This window comes from Erpetoichthys calabaricus, chromosome 2 (genome assembly GCF_900747795.2).
Source record: "Erpetoichthys calabaricus chromosome 2, fErpCal1.3, whole genome shotgun sequence".
Classification (NCBI taxonomy): Eukaryota; Metazoa; Chordata; class Cladistia; order Polypteriformes; family Polypteridae; genus Erpetoichthys; species Erpetoichthys calabaricus.
In genome coordinates, this window is record NC_041395.2 from 239,341,329 (window position 1) to 239,362,332 (window position 21,004).

The window sequence follows — 21,004 nt, forward strand, 5'->3', positions numbered from 1 at the left end:
CCACAGCTCCTCTCGAGGCACCCTGTCATATGCTTTCTCCAGGTCCACAAAGACGCAATGCAACTCCTTCTGGTCTTCTCTAGACTTCTCCATCAACATCCTCAGAGCAAACATCACATCTGTGGTTCTCTTTCTTGGCATGAAAGCATACTGCTGCTCACTAATCATCACCTCACTTCTTAACCTAGCTTCCACTACTCTTTCCCATAACTTCATGCTGTGGCTCATCAATTTTATTCCCCTGTAGTTACTGCAGTCCTGCACATCCTCCTTATTCTTAAATATCGGTACCAGTACACTGCCTCTCCACTCCTCGGGCATCCTCTCACTTTTCAAGATTCCATTAAACAATCTGGTTAAAAACTCCACTGCCATCTCTCCGAAACACTTCCATGCTTCCATAGGTATGTCATCTGGACCAACGGTCTTTCCATTTTTCATCCTCTTCATAGCTGTCCTTACTTCCTCCTTGCTAATCCGTTGCACTTCTAGATTCACTATCTCCATATCATCCAACCTCTTCTCTCTCTCGTTCTCTTCATTCATCAGCTTCGTAAAGTACTCTTTCCATCTGCTCAACACACTTTCCTCGCTTGTGAGTACGTTTCCATTTTCATCCTTTATCACCCTAACCTGCTGCACATCTTTCCCAGCTCGGTCCCCTCTGTCTAGCCAATCGGTACAGGTCCTTTTCTCCCTCCTTAGTGTCCAACCTCTCATACAACTCATCATACGCCTTTTCTTTAGCCTTCGCCACCTCTCTCTTCACCTTGCGCCTTATCTCCTTGTACTCTTGTCTACTTTCTGCATCTCTCTGACTATCCCACTTCTTCTTTGCAATCCTCTTCATCTGTATACTCTCCTGTATTTCCTCATTCCACCACCTCCTTCCTCTTTCCAGATGTCACGCCAAGTACAGTAATCTCTCCTCCAACCCGGGGGTTGCGTTCCAGAGCCACCCGCGAAATAAGAAAATCCGCGAAGTAGAAACCATATGTTTATATGGTTATTTTATATATTTTAAGCCCTTATAAACTCTCCCACACTATTATAAACATTTCACACACAATTATACAGCATAAACCCTTTGTATTCTCTTAGATATTAGGTAAGATTCGTTGAAATTATGCATGTAAACACAGTTTACATACAGTAAAACCTAAATATTATTTTAAAGATATCGAGCGTCTCCGATATCACATATGTTACAGTCATTACGACAGACAGGCCACCAGCAATAAATACGTACAATGCAAGAAAAATTGTATACAGTAAAATGTGTGTACAGTGACACTAAACTATGTACATGTAATAAGTACTGTACGTAAATAATTAATTATGGTTACTCACCAACAATGACACGACGACTTGTCCGATAACGATGAGTTTAATTTTACTGCACTACAAAGGATAGCGTTACAGCTCTTCTAAAGGAGCCTCTTCAGGTGACTGTTTAGCACCGCCGTTGTACTTCTTCCATCACTCTTCAATCCAAATCCCTAAAGCAGATTCCATCCAGACTACTGCCTTATCACGTCCACTTGCAACTCGTTTTGCGCCCTGGTTAAAGGACACTGCGGCCGTAGATCTTATGTTCTTTTCTTCCTTTTTAAATAAAAAGAATCGTGGACTCATTGATGCTGTAATGGTGTCCTGCAGCGGTGTAGTTGTTTTCTTCCTTCAACATATCCAAAACTTTTACCTTTTCTGCAATCATTTGCATCTTCTGTTGGTGCTTGGACACAGCTCCTGCAGCAGTAGCAGTAACGTGCGTTAATGCTGAATGAGTGAGATTAGACTTCCTGGTTAATGCAGCACTCCGTCGCTGAGCCAATCAGCAGCACACAGGAACTTAACCGAAGGCTCTGACTGGGTAGCTTCTCAGCCATCCGCCAATAGCATCCCTTGTTTGAATTCAAATGTGTCCCTTGTTTGAATTCAAATGGGCAAATCAACTGAGGAAGCACACGTACTGTAGACCGCAGACATCCGTGAAGCAGTGAAAAATCCGCGATATATATTCACATATGCTGACATTTAAAATCCGCGATGGAGTGAAGCCGCAAAAGACGAAGCGCGATATAGCGAGGGATCACTGTACCCTTCTTGCTGTCACCCTTACTACATCTGCTGTAGTTTCCCAGCTGTCTGGTAACTCTTCACTGCCACCCAGTGTCTGTCTCACCTACTCCCTAAACTCAACCTTTTGCAGTCTTCCTTTTTCAACTTCCAACATTTGATCCTTGGCTCTGCCCTCACTCTCTTCCTCTTCTTGATCTCCAACGTCATCCTACAGACCACCATCCTATGCTGCTTAACTACACTTTCCCCTGCCACCACTTTGCAGTCTTCAATCTCCTTCAGATCAACTCTTCTGCATAGGATGTAATCTACCTGTGTGCATCTTCCTCCACTCTTGTACGTAACCCTATGTTCCTCCATCCATCCATCCATCCATTTTCCAACCCGCTGAATCCGAACACAGGGTCACGGGGGTCTGCTGGAGCCAATCCCAGCCAACACAGGGCACAAGGCAGGGAAACCAATCCTGGGCAGGGTGCCAACCCACCGCAGGACACACACAAACACACCCACACACCAAGCACACACTAGGGCCAATTTAGAATCGCCAATCCACCTAACCTGCATGTCTTTGGACTGTGGGAGGAAACCGGAGCGCCCGGAGGAAACCCACGCAGACACGGGGAGAACATGCAAACTCCACGCAGGGAGGACCCGGGAAGCGAACCCAGGTCCCCAGATCTCCCAACTGCGAGGCAGCAGCGCTACCCACTGCGCCACCGTGCCGCCCCCTATGTTCCTCCCTCTTCTTAAAATACGTATTCACCACAGCCATGTCCATCCTTTTGGCAAAATCCACTATCCTCTGACCTTCTTCATTCCTCTCCTTGACACTATACCTACCCATAACCTCCTCGTCTCCTCTGTTCCCTTGTCCAACATGCTCATTGAAATCCGCTCCAATCACCACTTTCTGTCCGTTGGGTACACTGTTCATCACTTCATCCAACTCACTCCAAAAATCTTCTTTCTCACCTAACTTGCAGTGCATATGCACTAACAACATTCATCATCACACCTACAATTTCCAGCTTCGTTATCATTACTTTGCCTGACAGTCTTTTCACCTCCAAAACACTCGACATACTGTTCCTTCAGAATAACTCCTACCCCATTTCTCCTCCCATCCACACCATGATAGAACAATTTGAATCCACCTCCGATCCACCTGGCCTTACTCCCCTTCCATTTAGTCTCTTGCACGCACAATATATCAACCTTCCTTCTCTCCATCATATCTGCTAACTCTCTCCCCTTACCAGTCATACTGCCAACATTCAAAGTTTCTACCCTCTGTTCCACTTTCTTTACTTTCCTCCTCACCTCCTGCCTCCAGACATGTCTCCCCCCTCTTCTTCTCCTTCTTCTTCTTCGGCCAACAGTAGCCCAATTTCCGCCAGCAGGTCGTTGTTAACCCAGGGCTCAACCGATCCGGTATGGAAATTTGTATTGTTGTCCACATATTGATTTGGCAAAATTTTACACCGGATGCCCTTCCTGACGTAACCCTCCCCATTTATCCGGGCTTGGGACCGGCACAAAGAAACACACTGGTTTGTGCATCCCCTGTGGCTGGGTTAATCAAACCTATTTGATTTTTCCGAAACCAGTCATAGGACACTACAACTGAGTCACTGGGACAAATTGCAAAATTGGTAGTCAGAGGAACACAACTCATTTACCGTATATACTCGCGTATAAGTCGGGTCTTGAATCCTGAAAAATCGATCATAAAATCAGACCCCGACTTGTACGCCCGTTCAAAAATATGACACTTAGATTTTTTTTTTTTTTTACATCTTCTTGCTTCCTCCAATTTTGCATCAGTTTCTTAGACACATCGAATTTTGTTGCAGCAGCGCAGTTACCAATTTCTTTCGCCACTTTAACAACTTTTAATTTAAAACCAGCTTCATATTTTCTTCTGATTGAACGCTCCATTATAGATAAGGGATGCTCTTACTATAAAGGTGTGTGAGGGTGATATACACAAAACAGTGCAAACGTCTCTTTGGAATAGTACGAGTATTAACGTGTGGTCACGTAGGCACAATGCATAGAAAAAAAAGGCAGTGTGCTCTGTGGTTACTCTCTCAGGTGGGCATTAGCATATCATAATCTTTTGGACCAATAGCATGAGTTTTCCACATTTGACTTATAAAATACCAGAAATTATACAGTAAAATCAAGTCCCGACTTATCCGCATGAGAACTTAAACGCGAGTATATGCAGTAGATTATGTAAATGAAATCTGCAGCCAGAAATCACTGAAAAAGCCATGTAGAACTCTCTTATGGATCAGTTGGAACCCTGCTGCATGTTATAGAAGACAGGTAGTGTCAAAGCAAACAAGGGCTTTAACTGCAAGCAGGAATGCAGTGATGTCTTTGGCACCAGAGAATGCTCAAGAATGACTGCCACTGGACTTTCAGAAGGCATTTCTGACTCCAGACTCCAGGGATAAGCTGATTTTAACACTGGGGTGTTAGCTTAAAGGCTACTCCATACAAATTGTCTATTGAGTCTAGGGTCTGTTGGTGAAAGCTCAGCAAGCTAAAAGGTGATATAGCCAAAGTCAAGACAGAGTGAGAAAGAGGGAAAAACACAACGTATCATTTAAAAATGAAGAAAAGATTCTGTGAATTGATATTATAAGTGAAGCCTGAACTAGAAGTGAAGACTGGCATAGGTACACATCCATTTTGCACTGACAAAATAAGCACAAATCAGTTTCATAAACACAATTAAAAATTATAGAATTGTTATAGAATTGTAGAATTAATTCAGGGTAAGCAGACTAAACAAAAATGAACCAAACGCTGCCTAAAGAAAGATCTATGATCATGACAAATTTCAGATTCCTCCATCTAGGACTCTATTCTGTTCAGTTTGTATTGCATTTTAATGATTTGGCAGAAAAAGGTTTAAGTTTCAGTGTGAGCATGAAACACATTTGATGCTTGTGGCACTTTAATTTAGCTTGTGGGCAAATGAGCAATTCACCCCATCTAATAGGCAGGAACTTGATCCTGTATAGCCAGACCTGGTGGAGAAAACAGGTTTTGTTTGGTTTATATTTATTTGGTACTTTATATTCTCCCTTTGATCATTCTCCCAATGGTCTTTTTGCTAAAAAAAAAACAAAACAATGGATTTAGCACTTCTTATTGTAAATCTCTGTCACATAACTAGAGAGACAATAAAAACTTTCCTAAATCCTAAACCGGCAAAAGATAAATGGGGAATAATTCTATAAAAGAGGAAGCAAGGAGTTGTGATTGAAAGAAACACCCCAGCCTTTTATTACCTTTCAGAAAGGCACACACAGGTAGCATTCTTTAAATGAAGCTGAAGAGTAGTTTTTAAAACAGATCAGGAGGAAGGGGAATAAAGAGTAACCACATCTGTCTGGCCTTATCTCCTCTTGTGTGCTAAGTTAGCCCTGCTCTGCAAGGAATCTACATTGCTAAAGGGATAAGAGACTTTGTCCAGTCCATATAACCTCTTTCTAAAAACTATTAATAAAATGAACTCATCATAACCCACAGAAAGATGTCTGATGTAAAAATCTACCATCAAAATGGTGAGTCTGGATTTCAATTGAAGGGTCTCAGTGGGCCATTAAAAGGTGTCATTATTGACACCTTCCATCTTCAATACTAAGACTGTCTGAGTAGATAGATAGATAGATAGATAGATAGATAGATAGATAGATAGATAGATAGATAGATAGATAGATAGATAGATAGATAGATAGATAGATAGATAGATAGATAGATAGATAGATAGATAGATAGATACTTTATTAATCCCAATGGGAAATTCACATTTTCCAGCAGCATCATACTGATACAATAAATAATGTTAAATTCCATCCATCCATTTTCCAACCCGCTGAATCCGAACACAGGGTCACGGGGGTCTGCTGGAGCCAATCCCAGCCAACACAGAGCACAAGGCAGGAACCAATCCTGGGCAGGGCACCAACCCACCGCAGTAATGTTAAATTAAAGAATGATAATAATGCAGGTGAAAAAAAGACAATAACTTTGTATAATGTTAAATGTTAACGTTTACCCCCCTGGGTGGAATCAAAGAGTCGCATAGTTTGGGGGAGGAACGATCTCCTCAATCTGTCAGTGGAGCAGGACAGTGACAGCAGTCTGTCGCTGAAGCTGCTCTTCTGTCTGGAGATGATACTATTTAGTGGATGCAGTGGATTCTCCATAATTGATAGGAGCCTCCTGAGCGCCCTTCGCTCTGCAACAGATGTTAAACTGTCCAGCTCCATGCCAACAATAGAGCCTGCCTTCCTCACCAGTTTGTCCAGGTGTGAAGCGTCTTTCCTCTTAATGCTGCCTCCCCAGCACTCCACCGCGTATTCTTCATTCCCTAAAGTACTACCACAAAAGATTTGGCTGGAGGAGGGGAAGAAGGTTTGTGTGGAGCCAAATGTTTACTAGAGAGAAGTCCAAGTCTTATTGGGGGTTCTATCTAAAGAAAAATGGCAGAGAAAGAGAAAACCAGGAAAGAGGAAAGAAAGTGCTAATGACAGCTGACAAAATGGTGGTATGGACTTTCAACACCTTAGAGACAATGCCTCACTCTGGCACACGGTGTGGTGTAGTGCCTAAGCCATTAGACTTTAAACCATATGTTTCCCATCTCTAACTCATCACATAACCTTTAACAAATCACATAGGCTGCCTGTGCTCCAGCAATCCAACAACTGTAATGTCTTCTAATCTTGTAAATCATCTTGGACAAAGGCATGGGCCAAATATATGAAGTGCACCCAAGGATGACTCGAGACATTCCAAACACATAGCTTTGTGCCTGAGTGGGGATGTTAGTAAAAAGCAAAGAGTAAGTTAATTATTAAGTGCTGACAGTTGGAGTAGCATTCAGAAAAAAAACCTTCTTTCTTTTCAGTAACTGCTCAGCCAACAATACTAAAAGATAGTCGAAAGTGATGAGGAGGTATGAACAGACATAAAAAGGGGCTGGAAAGGTCCCTCTTCCTCTCAGAAATTGGCCAGAGCAGTCACCTAGACATGCTTTAGCCTTTTCACAAGTGTAGAAAAACAGATGGAAAAGTCAGGTTTAGTAAACTGCTTCTGAGTATATATGAGTTTCACTACTCTGTGGTAGAAAACTGAAAAATAAGGTTCCTGATGGCAGACAGTATCCTCTTCCTTTGTTTTCTTGAACATCATCTTTGTTGTAATGGACCATTCCATGACTTCACATACCAAATCATTAAATGTGATCTGTATAGTTCTTTATTAAAACATACACTGTTTAGTTTATGTACAGAAGGATGAACACTTTGGCAAGGCTCTATATACTGTACATGTTTTAGATGTTGTAGGGATTCATTGGAGAACTACAGCCATTTTGACCACTTGTATCCTTCTGCTTTAAAGAGTAGGAGCACACAGATACCAAATGCTCAGTGGGTACTCCCTGGCTTCTCCCTCTTAAATGAAATAATGAAGGATGGAGCTGCTTCTCTGTATGTGGCAATAGGAAATGTATCCATTCATCCATGCATCTATTTTCTGTGCTGTTTATCCAGTTCAGAGTTGTAGGAGCCAGTGTGTTGGGCATAAAGCACGAACAAACTTTGGACAGAGGGACAATCAGTTACAGAGTTTTCTATCACGCACAACTACACACACACACACACACACACACACACACACACTTCATCCCCCAGAGTCACTCTATGTCAGTTTAGAGTCAAACACAAATGTCTTTGGGATGCGGATGGAAAACTCACACATATATACTATGGGAAGAATGTCCAAACACCACCCAGAAAGAAACACTGGAGTGTCTGAACCCAGGACTCTGTAGCTTGAGAATGTTATTCCACCATGGGTGTAACCTAATCCTTAAAATCAAGAGGTCTGTGTGTCTAAAAAAAAAAGCTGTCTCATTGCATTGCAAAAAATTAACCAGGAAACCAATGAAGAGAAAAAACTGAATGCAAGAATAAATTCTCAGAGCAAACACATTATTGATCAACTCCTATAGACAAATAATGTACAATTTAATCATGCATAGATAATCTGGTAAGCTTCCATTCATTTAAATTTGTACCCTGTTAAGCTTCTGTGTCACCCTTCAGTGCATTAATTTGAGTGCTAAATATTCATATTACAACTGTAAACAAATTTTGAATTTTTATCAGCTCTTAAATTTACACAGGTTTAGTTTCTTATTAAGAGGGCCCTATATTAAGTAAGAGGGTGCTTGCTCTGCTTAGAGGGTTCTGCTCGGCTTAAAAATGGCATCTCAAGTATACTTTACTAATAACGTCATACTTTGTGAGATGTAATAAGGCATGACCAGTTAGTCCTAAGGAGATCTGTGACAGTGATTTTTACTCAGTAGTTAAGAAGGATCAAAGCAAGCAATAACCAGCGCAGGTGCTTAATTCTCCATGTACAATCAAACGTTCCTTGGTACCTGGTATGGCTGGAGTTTCACACTGAGAGCTGCTGGGAAAGTTTCTTAGTACAGATAGGAAGCTATTTTGAGGTGGTGATTCTGAATTTAACTTTTTTAGCATTTGCACAAATTCAATGATACCACTGAGGTATGGATGTATATGTAGTAATAAAAGTCCTTATAAAATGTTTTGAATTGAATTAATGTGCAAATTAAGTCTAACACAATCTGTCTTATTAGAATGGCACCATGAGAATAGACATGACTTTGTGACATTTGCAAAGTCTACGGCCCACTGTATTTTGTAAAACCAGGTGCACAATGGCATCACTTCTACTACCCAAGCCAAGGTATCTACCCCGGGCTGGTTGTTTACTCCACAATGTTGACATTTGAAACTTTTTTTACCTTTGTTTATCATTCTGTAAAAGCTCCATAAGCCCCGAATATATTTAATAACCTTTCAATAGAGCAGAAGAGAAATGTATGCAAGGTTTATAAAGTTGCCATCAGCTTTCATTTATTTAGACCTGGGGATAGGCATGAGCTTTTAACAAGTCTTAATTTTTGTTAAGACTTGTTAACCTTCCGATATAAAAGTTTAAAAAGTGGAAAAACCTGACAGATTATGAAAAGGTGTGAAGTGTGTGATTTATCTTTATATGTGAAAAGAAAAAAACATCAATTTATGTTCAAAACCGCCCTCTAATGGAAATCTGTTTAAGATCTGATTTTTTCTTTTAAGGTGTAATTCCATGTTTAAACCACTGGATGGCAGAAAAAGCAGACATTTAAGAAACATGTTGTTGTAAAGATGAACTGGAATGTTATCAACATGTACCTCTGAAAAACTGAAAAAATCTGCTATAGTTTTAAACTGTAATAACAACTCAGGAAACCTATTGCAACAGACTTTACAAATCTGAAAATAATATTTAACCTCTTTCACTTTGGAAGCCTAGTATTTCTGCAAAAGGTACACTGAATTTTTAGTTAAAGCTGCTTTCTAAATTTCAATAATCAGAATTGTATTCAATCAGTGAATTCTTATTTAACATGCCATTTAACATGCTTATTGAAATATGTAAGAGACAATGCACCCAATGAATGTTAAGACAAGCTAAGTTAAAATATTCCTGTTCAGTTTGAGATATCTGAAAGGCTTTTCATCTCTTGTGACTTTGGATTTAAAGCAGTAGGTTCAGAAATTTAAAAATACACGACATGTTATTAAGAAAACATGATAGGTCTCTTAAATATAAGAAAACAGAGGTTATAAAAACAAATTTAATGAGGAGTATATTAAGTAATGCCAGCTGTAAACTGAAAACAGATTCTAAAACAAAGAAACTGGAACACAGATGGAGGTTGGTAAATGGAAAATTTTGTAAAACATTATAAAACGATTTTACCTAGTAGCATAATTGAAAGTACAACCTTGCTGTCATAAAAATCTTGATGTATAATGTTTGAACAAGTGAATGAGTATTCACTAATTGACCAGCTCTGTCAACAGACTTTCAATAAGACAGAACATTCCAGAAAATTAAAAAAAGCTTTCTCCATTAATCCATATATTTTATGAACTACAAGACAGGACACTAAACCACCGTCAGACTCACATACTCACTCACTGACATTGCACCAATATGGTGTCACCAGTTAACCTAAGTGTTTGCACTACCAATTGAACCCTCATCTCCAGAGCTATTGAAGCAGGTGGGTAACTGCTATACCAATCTTTTGTCATTAAGTGTAATATTATAGCTCTTCATTTGTAAAATGTTGTGTGATATTTGAATTGTTAAATTGTACAAGTAGCAAAAATAATTGTATTACCTGTATTGGTACAAATGATTTGTTCATTTTCAGGAAGGTGATTAATGTGCTAATATACTGTATTTGGCATGAAATCTAAATATTTCCCTTTAGAATAATAAGTGCAACCTAACAAACAGTATAATTTATATTTTAGATGAAAATGAAAGAACATGTATAAAAGTGATGATTTATAGGGATACTCATAAGCAAATCCTGTAACCAGAGTCTTAACAAAAACGTATAACTGAGAAATTAAAAGTAATACTGGAAGTTTATAATAGTAGAATAACAGATTGAATATGTACAATAAAAAACAATAAATAAAAAATCCCTGAAGCCTTCTTGTACTCATTTGTGTCCCTCCTGTGACCAGTTAACATCTTTTTGTCCCCATTGAATCTCCTCTAATTTTGGCCTCCACCTCCTCCTCCTTTTCTCAAACTTCCTCCTGATTCCAAGTTCATCTGGCTTATACAGAAGAGATCCTTTTAAGGTCTGACCTGGAAGTAATTCCAGAACTATGCTTTCATCACTGAGAACCACTTCTTAGTCAGCCAAAACCCCTTAAACTGACTGCTGACATTTCCCAAGAGTATCTCCCAGATACCCGAGTCTCGATGCTAGTCAGGCTTTCTCCCAGCACTACAATTCCCCGATGATCTTGCATTAGTTTGTAGTATAGCTTCACCATCATGGTGCTGCCCTCTATCAGACTGGGGGACTGGCTTAAAATACCACCTCAGTTAAATTTTTTATTTTTTTGCACTCCCATCTGGGAGGTATTCCTCTTGGCATCCAAAGGCTGATAAACCCTTCACACATATTTTTAGGAAGTCACTGCACACTGGGAAAAATCCAAAGGAATGGAAAATGGCAAATATCATCCCATTATATAAAAATTGTTACGGGGCAGATCTAAGCAACTATAGGCCAGTAAGTTTAACGTGCATCACAGTTAATTAATGGAAGGAATTATTAAGGATACAATTGAGCAACACATGGCAAGTACAGGAGTTTTTCTGAACAGTCAGCTGAAGAGGAAGGTCGTGTTTTACTAACATGCTGGAATTCATTGAGGAAGCAACAAAAAGATATGATCAAAATGAAGCATATTATTTATCTTGACTTTAGGATAAGGTGCCACATGAGAGGTTGGGCATCAAACTAAAAGAAGTGGGAGTTCATGGTGTTGTTTTCAGATGAGTGCAGAATTGGCTCAGACACAGGAAGCAGAGGGTGTTGGTGCGAGAAACCTCTTCAGAACTGGCCGATGTTAAGAGTGGTGATCCACAGGGGTCAGTGCTAGGGCTGCTGCTATTTTTAATATATATTTAAATGATTTAGATAGGAATATAAGTAACAATCTGGTTAAATTTGTAGATGATACTAAAACAGGTGGATTGGCAGATAAACTGGAATCCGTTAAATCATTACAGAAGGACTTGGATAGCATACAGGCTTGGGCAGATGAAGTTTAGTGTCAGTTAATGTAAAGTATTACACATAGAAAGTAAAATGGACGGTCTGAAAATCGAGAGTACACCTTATGAGAAGGATTTAGGAGTCGTAGTGGACTTGGCACTATCATATAGTTGAAGAGAGTTTACATTCAACATAAACTTATGGAAACATTCACATTGTTCATTACATATACAGATCAAATGCCAACATACGCTTAAGCTAACTTGCCCTAGTGAATAAAATACACCAGCAAAAGTAATTTCATTATAGCTTTGTCTTAACTTTCATTTTCTATAAATGAATGTGTAAATTTAAAAACAATTACATTTTTGAAAGTGGGTGGCAAATAATCTGCAACACCCAACAATGTATTATCTGCATTTCCCTCACTGCAGAGAAAAAAAATATATAACTCAAATGGGTAAGCAAATACGTGGCACTAACAATTAATCATTTATGTGGTCAAAAAGAACTCATTTAAATCATAACAAGTGTTTTGTAGAAAGGTGATTGTTTAAACACAAACAAATCATTGCAGTTTCTAGTTGAATTGTATTGCTCTCATTAACCACAAGATGACGCCAAAAAGCTTCCGTTTAGCTTTTTGTAAAACTGCATCAGGAGAACAAACTTCTTTTTTGACTGATAATTTACATCTTTGTTATGCATTTTAATTGAGGTTATAACCACAAGGCAATAATGCCACAATTACAACAATAACATCAAAAATATAATCTGCGATATGTAAACGTCTACAAAGCAATTTTATTATCAGACAATAATGTTTGCCTTTAAAAGACATGTTTGGATCTTTCTGTTAATTAGTTTTCTGATAGCCACACAGGTAAATTACAGAAAATTTCAAAATGGACACATTTGAAGTTAATAATTTGGGTACCGTAGTGGTTGGTTTTCCACCAGCATACCATAGACATGCATGGGAGATTCTAGATTGGCCCCTAAGAGTGTGTGAGTGACTAGCACCCCATCTGGGGCTTGTCCAGGGCTTGCACTTGATACTTCCACTACTACTGCCACTTCATTTTTTTCACATTTTATTATATTGCATATGCTAAAACCATTGAGATTATTTTTCCCCTTATCAAACAACACATTAATATTTAAAAAATGAAGTTTCATATTGACACAAATATTCAGACCCTTTACTATGACATTTAAAATTTGGCGCAGGTTTATCCCATTCTATCGATTATTGTTGAGATTTTTCTGCACCTTCTTCAGTATCAACCCGTGGAAAATTCAATTGATTGAACATGGAAAGGACAGGCACACAACTAATTGTCTATAGAAGGTCCCACAACTTATTTTTTTAAGACACAGATCTGGGGAAGGCTACAGTAAACTCCTGCACTATCAAAGGTTCTCAAGACCGCAGTGACCTCCATAATTCATAAATGGAATAAGTTTGGAACAACTATGTCTCTTCCTAGAGCTTGCCGGCCAGAATCAGCAATCAGGGAGAGGTTTTTGGTGAAAGAAATGACCGAGAATTTGATGGTAACTCAGACTGAGCTTCTGAGAACCTGTGTGGAGATGGGGGTAACTTCCACTAGAACAACCACCACTGCAACCCTCAACTAATCTGGGTTTATGACAAAATGGGAAGATAACACATGATAGTCCACTTGGAGTTTGCAAAAAGGAATCTAAATGACTCTCGGACTATGAGTAACAAGATTGTCTGGTCTGATGAAACCAAGATTAAACTGTTTGGATTGAATTCTAAGTGTTCTGTCTGGAGGAAACCATGCACCACTCATCACCAGCACAATACCTCTCCAGTGATGAAGCATGATGGTGGCACCATCAAGCTGTGGAGTTATTTTTCAGCTGCATGAACTGTGAGATGAGTCAGGGCTGAGGGAAAGTTGAAGGCAGAAAAACACAGAGACATCCTTAATGAAACACTGCCCCAGAACACTCTGTACCTCAGACTGGGCTGAAGGTTTACCTTCCAACAAGACAATAATCCTAAAGACAAAGCAAAAACAACACAGTAGTGGCTTAGAGTGAACTCTCTGAATGTTCTTGTGTAGTTCAGACAGAAGAAGACTTGGAGCCAAGCAAGCATCTCTGGAGAGACTGGAAGCTCTCCACTGACAATCTCTACCCAATATAACCGAACTTGATCTGTAGAGTTGAATTGCAGAAAATCTATAAATCAAGGTATGTGAAGCTTGTCATACCCAAGAAGACTCCAAGATATAACTGATGTCAAATGTGCCTGAATACTTATGAGTCTGTATACTTGTGTCATTGGGATATTTCAGATTGTTATTTTCAATAAATTTAGAAAAAATCCCAAAATCCCTTTTCTGCTTTGTCATTCTGCAATGTAAAACATTACCAGCACTTCAGTGGAGTTAACTGTAATTTTTCACAGTAAAATAAATGTAATAACAGCAGACTAAGTCATCTTCTGTCATGAGACAGCAAATTACTGTAAAACCGCATTTGGACTGATCCAAGGTGTATTCTAGGACATTTTCAGTTTGTGTATTTTCATACCATTTTGCCTATATGTGGTAAAATGATATTTTAAAGTCAAATCTTGCCTACAGGGACATGTTGTTTCATATCATACAAACAGTAGAAAGCATTCATTAAACAGACATGAGGATTAAGTGACCAAGTAATGAGGTGGACAGGAGGAGATCTTTAGGGATCTTTAGACCTCAACTTGATGTAAAAAATAATATTTCATTAACTGTACATTTTCACAGTCAAAAACTTGTAATAATACAATAAATGGTTAAAACAATTATTTTAAATATAGATACATTTACAGTACATAACCTTACATTTAAGCGGTGTTTTAACTGTCAATATCAATTCATTGTTCCATTGTATAAGCCTAATGAGTCATTGCTGTATTGATGTAAGTTCACAATGGCACAGAATTCTAAATTTGCATAAAGTGACTATATTTGCATAAGGAACGCCCCCTTTGCAACCACACCAAAATTGCTGCTGATTGCCTCAACACCTTTGCACTGTAGGCAGCAAAAATGTAAAGATGGCAAGTAACCTAATTATTTTTATTATATTATGGAATCTGATTTATGGTGGGTTTTGTTTCGACAGACCGGTGCGTCTGTAACACACCCTATATCACAAAAGCAACCTTTACTTCTCCACCACATAACGTAAAATAATCCTTCAAATAGTTAAGTCATAATGTATACAAAAGAATGTCTGCAAAGATTGTTTGTTGATCTATGTTTGTAATAATTTCTGATGAGTAAATGATTAGCAGCTGAACTGCTTGTCATATTACTATTAGATTGTAAAAAAAAGTTTTATTACACTGAGGCATGGATGAAGTTATTGGCTGAGTAACACGTAACGTTTATCATCACGATTTTTTTTAGTACCTTTACAGCTTATTATTGCCTACTGATTTGTACTGCTGTTAAGTTTGGCATGTGAACATTCAGGAAATTACTGTAAATTGGAAATAGTTAATATACGTAATTCAACAGAAGCATACTGCTACATCACAGTAATTCTGTGGCCCAGTTTACTGTGGGATATTACGTGTTGTTGGATGAGTGGAAATAAAACGAATTTATTCTATTTTTACCAGATGGTTGCAGCATGTTAAAAGTGAAAGAGTCTGAATACTTTCCGAAGGCACTGTATATATTTCATAAACTGGTGCAATTACAGATTTTTAGATTGCTTTCTTTGTCATTAATAATGATCTTTTAGTAACTTTGGAACGTAGACGCAATGAAAACAGGGGCTGTGCGACAGAAGGTGCCACAGCTAGCTTTGCCATCGTATATATAAATTAATTTTAAACCAATGCACATGTTTTATATACATAAAATGGTATTTTCTATAGGTATTTACCTTGGTTAATTTCAAGTATGTAAAAAAAAAACGCTTACATTACTGATGTTTATGTATAGGCACATGCTGTATACTCTTTAGAATAGCTTGCATAATTTGTATCCCTTTTAAATAAAAGTGACATTTTGTCTGCCTTCTTGCTGACAAATTTAGGCGTCATTTTGTTCACTTTAAGTTTTGTTGAATCTGTTTGTAAAAAAATAAATAAGAAAGAAAGAAAGAAAGAAAGAAAGAAAGAAAGAAAGAAAGAAAGAAAGAAAGAAAGAAAGAAAGAAAGAAAACACGTCTTCTTTAAAGAGCGGAAACTATAGTTCGTTGGTTGTTTAATGTCTTTTCGTACCCGAACAAGTTACAGGACTTCTCTCTTTTCCTTTCTCCACCTGTAGGAAACTACCGAGGGTCTGAGGATGTGATCACCACCATGGAAAGTTAGGCTATAAAAGCAAGCGACTGGCCGCCGAGTCTCTGCTGCAGCTGTTTGATCGTAGATGCGTGAATACATAACTGAAGATTAGTCAGTCATACTTCTGAAGGCACTTCGTTACAAGAAAGATAAAAATTTGTGAGCTGCAAAAATAATTATATGTGAGAAAAAAGAACAAGACCTCAATATAATTTTAACTTAAAAAAAGAAAAATAATTGCCTCACATTAGTGCCCCTTTAATCATTAATTCGGTTGGCTGGGAGTCTTACAATATTAAGATGCCAACATGTAATTTTAAGAACATCCCCAACACACTGACACAACTGTTTATTTTCCTATATAACTCCTGATTATTTAAGTCAATTATTTACTGCTTGCACCATAAAACACGTGTTTTGTTCGTTACAGTACATAATCAATACGTAGAAATTCCCTTTATGATTAACCATACAAATTATCACGTTTGTCTACTGACTAACTATAATCATTTTTCTTAAGACATGCGTACTTGGTGACCTTGAAGTGATGAACAAGACATAGAGAATATCGTATTATAATATTTCATATTGATTTTTGTCATAAATAATGTAATTGCATCTGAAAAAAAGATGTTAGAGTCAGAGAAAGTTGATTTTAACAGTGTTCAAGTATTAGTATAATTGGATTAAGGATGTGTGTAGGAAGAAAACAAATGCAGCAAACCACAACTTACAAATCGCTGAAGATTTCAAATGTTATGAGGAAGTTTCTGTTTCTTAAGGCACATTAAAAGATGTATATATGTTGCATTTGAAATATATGTGTGTCATATTACAATCAATTGAAACGAATAATAAAAAGAGAATTAAAGAAATCCAGTTTGCATTGACACTGGCGAATGGTTCTTTAATGGCATGTTGTGTGGTTCCTCGTTGCACCATTTCATTGTGGAGAAGAAGGTTATTTGTGCTTTGAAAACTTCCTAATATGTAATATGTTATAGTAAAAAAACTGAAATTTTCATTTTATGGTAGGCTGCCTAGGACGCTATTAAGAAAAGACTTGTTATATGCATGCAGCAACAGTCCTTTTAAAATCATCACCCACTGATATTTGAAATCTGTCACGATCTATTAATGGTTACTTACTGCAAGGAGCCTGCTAAAGATCTAAATAAATGAAGGTTCTTTCGGACTCCGGATGAGTCTTTTCGATACCAACAACGGTTCCCCTATGGAATTGTTCTGAAGAACCACACTGGCTCCTTTATTTTTAACAGTTTAAGAGTACCATTCTCTCCTTTTAACGTTACTATTCTACAACGACCTTGCTTTATATTAATACGAGCTCGTTAAAATTCAGCAAATAAAAACACTGTCGGGTTTACAGTTCGCAATGAATTTCATTTACGTATTATATCTGGTTTGTGAGTTTGCCCAAAGATGAGGAAGCTCTAGTTGCGTTTCTTCATAAGAAACCAAACTTTGAATAAATCAAGCTAACCGCGAAAGTTATTATCACACACGGAGGGTTGAATCAAAGTTTGTTTGCTTTTTTCAAAAACTTTTTGGAATCTTTTATGACATTTTAATAAAATATATATGTCAACTTCCAAGCAGAAAATATTACTTTAAAATGTGTGCCATAATTTAAATGATCATAATTGGGCAGTAAAAGTGAATTTGACAATGGATTGAAAAATAAAACATTGTATAAGTTGCCACAGTAAAGTGATAAAGCAGTTAATATAAATAACCAATGCAATTCAATATTTTTAATAACGCCGCGTGAGTAATTAATTAATCATTGAATTTAACTCCCCGCAGCCCGCAACTACTCTTTTACGAGTTTCTAAACAATTTACAGACACATTCTCCTTTTAAACCCGCAATGGCCGTGCACAGTAGTTATCAGTTACAAATCTAATCTGGAAAAAGGTGGGTTTAACGAGGTAAATTTCAAAAGATCCCCGCATGCGGAGACAGTCGTCGCTGGCGAGTTAAGGCTGTCCTGCAGAGGGGTGTTGCCCTCCCAGAGCTACCTGTTCTTTGGTTTTGCCTGCAGACAATGCGATGAGCGAATGTTTAAAAGGGCTGAGCCACCGCTCTGGGCGCATTCTGAAGACAGACTGGGGCAGATAGAGAGCCTCGAGAAGAACGGCAGCCTGATGTTGACTGATAAGCATCCTTCGCCTTCCATTCTTTAGCCTGGATTATGAATGCTTTCGGGCAACAGTCGCCTAACCCGCAAACCGCCCCTCTCCAGCACCACAACGCACAGGACTTCTTGGACATGGCAGTTTACTGCGACAACCTCAGCATGTACCAGCAGAATCTACACCATCACTCGCAGCGACCCTCGACTCACCCATCAGGATACGGACTGAGTGAATATTCCTCGCACACAGCCAACCCTTACCTGTGGCTTAACGGCCCCGCCATCAACTCGTCACCTTATTTGTCCGGGGCAAATGGAGCGACTTACATACCGTCGAGCTATGGGGCGAACCAGAGACAGTTTCTACCCCCAGCTGGTTTTGGTGGTGCTGATCTGAGTTGGTTGTCTCTTTCTAGTCAGCAGGAACTGTTTAAGATGGTCAGACCTCCGTATTCTTATTCTGCGCTCATAGCGATGGCAATTCAAAACGCGCAAGACAAGAAATTAACTCTCAGTCAAATTTATCAGTATGTGGCTGACAACTTTCCCTTTTACAAAAAGAGCAAAGCTGGCTGGCAAAACTCCATCAGGCACAACCTTTCTTTAAATGACTGTTTTAAGAAAGTGGCGAGAGATGAAGATGACCCTGGTAAGTAGAGAACAAATGTCAGAACGTGAATGTCAAGAGAAAATGCTGAATGATTTTGCTTGTCTATGACTAAAATAATAAAACTAACACATTTTCATATATATAAATATATATATGTGTGTGTGTATGTGTGTGTGTGTGTATACATATCAATTTTTGAAGTAAATTATTAATAAAAGTTACATTTTATTTGTATAGCGAATCACATTTGCTCAATGCGCTTATTACCCATCATATTATGCATTCTATAGCTCTGCAGGAGCTCGTGGCGTCTCCCTGCTTCATCAGGCAGAAAGCCTGAACAACGTCTGATTGTAGGACACACTCAGGCCTGGCTGGGAATATGTATAAGCCTGAAAACCCCACAGGGACACGAACATATCTTGCAGATCCAACTCGGGAGGCAATGGTCGTGAAGCAGAATCTCAAGTGACTGCGCCACCATGCCCCTGAGGTAAATCAAATCTGTGAATTAAAATCTGTGATTAGATCGAAACTATGGGTTCATAAATTTTACATCGTCACAATCTGTTTATTAGCCTCCTTCATTATAAACTATCAAACCCATTTCCAACCCGGCGTGAATTAGTACTGTTGTGCGTGAGTGGATATTGAAATGGACTGGCCTCCTTTGCAGGGAAGGTTCCTGCTCGGTTCACCTCTGTAAGGTTGGGCTCCGGCAGCCTTTGAACACGAATTTGATAAAAGCCGATTCAGAGCGCTGATTCATAATGATCTGTTATTTCTACCATAAGTAAAAAAAAAACGGACTCGGGATACTTTGTATGCTTTTAAAACTGAATGTAAACTTACTCATGCTTGAGAATTGAAATATCTAATTGTCTATATTAAATGTGTCTTCTAGGTAAAGGAAACTATTGGACTTTGGACCCTAACTGCGAAAAAATGTTTGACAACGGCAATTTCAGAAGAAAGAGGAAAAGAAGAGCGGATGTAAACGGCACGAACGCCAACAGGGTGTCCAGCAAGCCCGATGACAGCCCACTTAAAAGCGCAGACACGTCCATCCTGATGGAGCCCTCATCTCCGGATCTGCAGGGCTCCCCAGGGACCGCAAGAGATCCCAAGTCATCCCCCTCCCCAATTATGGAGCCCAGCCCTTGCTTCAATAACTTCGTCTCAAGCATGACTTCCGTGATGACTGGAAATAATGCTATCAACAACAGACAGTTTTCAGGAGGACTTCTTGGTGATTTGGTGCAGGGGAGAGACACCTTGACTGGACTCAATTCGACATATTCGCCGACGCACAGCACGTTGTATGTCGAAAATCCTCACCAGACCAATAACAGACTGGGCTATTACCACGCCAATCAAAGTAATAGTCTGAACGTCTCCTTGTCGAGTCACTTTAGAGTTAACAATTTGATTTACAGCCGTGAGGAAACTGAAGTTTAATACAATTCAGAAGTAGGACAGTCTTTCTAAAGCTCCGGCTTATGGTTACTATTACAACTCTCTTAGCAGATGACAGATTTAGGAGACAGTATGGCGCATTGTTAACAGCCATTTAAAGACCTAACAACTGTGAAAGGTAGCTGAAAGTGTGAAAAATTAGAAAGTTCTGAAATTTATTTCTGGGCATTCCATTCTGGGCAACTTTTACACGACTTCCTGGGGGGTTTATCTGATATAAATCATAACGCTGCTCAGCTGTACAGTGGACTGTATACTGCCTTAAAAGTTAGCATTATATTGTTAACGTAGTTTTGTGTGAAAAAAAAATGTATTTAAATTTTCTGCAAAGTTATGTTTTAAATAAAGATAATATTTTTTTAACTGAACCGGTTTACATGGCTATCTGTTAATAAATCCGATAATGCTACAAAGATTCTTGCAGTTTAATATTCAGTTGAATTTTGTATATTTGATGGTGGAACGTTAAGTACAGAACACTTTTAAACAGTTAAGATTTCACTCTCTCTCTCTCTCTCTCTTAGTTCTCTCTTTAAAGGGTATTAATTTAAAATATTACACAATTCTGAGCCATTCTTACCTTTTAAAATGAATCGTTTTAAATCATTCTTTATTGGGTTGTGTGATTCCTCGAATAACATTTCAATAACCATTCCATTC

At 38.6% G+C, this 21,004-nt stretch overlaps 1 protein-coding gene across 1 annotated transcript; it reads left to right on the forward strand.

Annotated features, from left to right (window-relative positions):
• The first annotated feature begins 18,160 nt into the window (after positions 1-18,160).
• foxi1 (forkhead box i1) lies at positions 18,161-20,712 on the forward strand. The gene is made up of 2 exons (XM_028795290.2): positions 18,161-18,907; positions 19,773-20,712. Exons 1-2 carry the CDS (start codon positions 18,316-18,318, stop codon positions 20,324-20,326), a joined length of 1,146 nt encoding a protein of 381 aa, XP_028651123.1. The 5' UTR covers positions 18,161-18,315; the 3' UTR covers positions 20,327-20,712.
• Positions 20,713-21,004: the final 292 nt, after the last annotated feature.

Excerpts from the sequence above, each read along its gene's own strand:
- foxi1 (XM_028795290.2), top strand. The coding sequence starts at position 18,316 with ATGAATGCTTTCGGGCAACAGTCGCCTAACCCGCAAACCGCCCCTCTC. Across the intron at positions 18,908-19,772 it reads GAGAGATGAAGATGACCCTG|GTAAAGGAAACTATTGGACT; the intron begins GTAAGTAGAGAA and ends TGTGTCTTCTAG.